General features: G+C 35.0%; 1 protein-coding gene across 1 annotated transcript; it reads right to left on the bottom strand.

The window, feature by feature from the left end:
• Window positions 1–550: 550 nt before the first annotated feature.
• On the bottom strand, window positions 551–1,609 carry LOC136853224 (KRAB-A domain-containing protein 2-like). The gene has a single exon (XM_067128599.1). The coding sequence runs from the start codon at window positions 1,607–1,609 to the stop codon at window positions 551–553; it is 1,059 nt and encodes a 352-aa protein (XP_066984700.1).
• Between the last annotated feature and the right edge of the window lie 923 nt (window positions 1,610–2,532).

Genomic DNA, 2,532 nt, shown 5'->3' on the forward strand with positions numbered 1-2,532 from the left:
GTGAAAGAAATATTACTAAAACTGAACAGCAATAAATACGGACATACACAAACTGGTTATATATTTTTTTCTTAGTATTGGGGTCAAAATAAGGAAAACTAGTACAAATTATTGTAATTTGAAAAAATACTTTTAATAAAATAAAATACAATTTTTTTAAACAGCTGTTTTAATCATTAAAAATATAGACAAATTTCACGTCTATGTAAGCAATGGTCATACATATCAAACAAATTTACAGTAATTACAAGCACTGTTGCATCGAAGGCTAGCTTTCAAACAAGAACACCGCTTTGACAAGCAATTGCTCCTGCAAAGACATCTCTGGTATCCTTGGCCACCACACACACTTCCTGCTCGAACTAGTTCGCGAATACTTAACTGTTGTTTGGGGATATTTTCAGGCAAAAGTCCTTTGTACTGAACAAATTCGAATTGATTTCTGGCAAGTTTACCATTGATAATTCCACTTTTTGTGCCAATCACATAACCACTGTCTTCAACTGCTAATACAACACCTACTATGTTAGGGGGGTCTCCTTTACTACGGTCAAATTGAGACACCGGTACAGACATTGTCTCCAACATCAACTGCTCGCATTGATCTAGTGCTGCGTGCTAACATTCGTTGAGCTTGCTTTTGAAGACCATACTCAGCTTCCTTTCTTGCCTGTTTTGCTGCATGCAGTACTTCGGTTGAGATATTTTCTTGTTCCATAGCAGGTTGCTGCTGAGAGTCTGCAACTGGATGTGGTTCACGTTCACATTCAGGGTCTACTGATATTAGGTCATCCCGAGCTGAATCTCCGGTAAGTGGAACTTCTGTAAGCCTTTCAAGTTCTTCTTCTTCTTCAATACCAGACCATATTTTGCTGATGAATGCATCTGGTAAATTTGACTTAAGACCACATCTTGGCTTGTTGCCAGTGAGCGCTTGATAGGGAGTCATCTTGATTGCCTCATGATATGAACTGTTCATGGCCCACTGAACAAAACGGACACCATAACTCCATTTAGCACAATTATTGTCTCTTATCCATGCCATGAGCTTGAGTTTCATATCCTCATTACCTCTTTTAATAGATCCCTGACTCTGGGGATGCCGAGGACGCCCATTTACTAAGATGAGTTCAGGCCATAGTGAGGCAAGTTCTTGGATCACTTCAGCTGTAAATTCACGTCCATTGTCAGACTGAAGGATGTGTGGTGCACCTATATCCAAGAAGATGAAAAGAAGTTCATTGGCAACCTCAGCTGCTGTCTTTGATTTCAGGGGACGAATCACATCAAACTTCGTTAGATACTCCATATAGTGCAGAATAAAGCGATAACTTCCATCCTTCATAGTCTGCATGTCGACCAGATCTACTTGTCCTCTTTCATTGAGATCTCTTACGGACAGTGGTCTGACTACAACTCCTGCTGCCGTTTCTTTTCTGCGACGCTTTTCAACACAGCGCTCACAATGCACGATATATAGTGACACAATTGATCTTGGAATATTTCCATATTGTTCACACACCTCCTTGTAAGTCTTCTTTTCGCCACCATGGCCGGTGTTAATGTGGGCTTGTTGGATAATTCCTGTGACTGATTCTTTAGTTGCCATATATTTTCCATTCTTCTTTTTAACTGTTTCTATTTCACCAAAGGATTGCAATCTGAAAAGTTTGCAAGATGTGGTAGTATTCTCTTTTAAACGTCTGTCCAGTCTTTCCTCTCTTCAAAACGGCAATTACAGTCTTCTCATATTCAGTAGACCACAAGGCAGCACAACTTGCTATTTGTTCTTCCATGACTAAAGCTTGAAGGGGTTATACAAGATACTTTGAAAATGCCATCATATATTATGTTAAAAGTGTTTCTATTACAACACTTAATAAAAGACTTTAAAACAACTTTTTCTGGTTTAACAACTAGTATGGAACAAATTTTAAGATTCATGCATAAAACTGCCCATTTCATGAAGGGGGCTAACCACTTGCCCATTTCATGAACTGGGCAAGTGGTTTGCTCACTTCATGAAATGGGCAAGTGGTTAGCCCACTTCATGAAATGGGCAATTTCACAGATTGGGTGTAACATATATATATATATATATATATATATATATATATATATATATATATATATATATATATATATATATATATATATATATATATATATATATATATATATATATATATATATATATATATATGTGTGTGTGTGTGTGTTTTCTGTTTGACTGTGTGATTGTGTGTATAGTATATATATATAATATATATATATATATATATATATATATATATATATATATATATATATATATATATATATATATATATATATATATATATATATATATATATATATATATATATATATATATATATATATACATACAGGGTATTTCGAAATTATAGCCCCCCCCTCTACAGCATAAACTAAAATTGATATGGACAAAAACAAAAGTAATTCAGAACAGGTATTTATTTAAGTTTCTCTCTGAGTATTTAATATTTTGTGTGGCCTCCATCTGCCTGTACC

This window comes from Macrobrachium rosenbergii, chromosome 27 (genome assembly GCF_040412425.1).
Source record: "Macrobrachium rosenbergii isolate ZJJX-2024 chromosome 27, ASM4041242v1, whole genome shotgun sequence".
Classification (NCBI taxonomy): Eukaryota; Metazoa; Arthropoda; class Malacostraca; order Decapoda; family Palaemonidae; genus Macrobrachium; species Macrobrachium rosenbergii.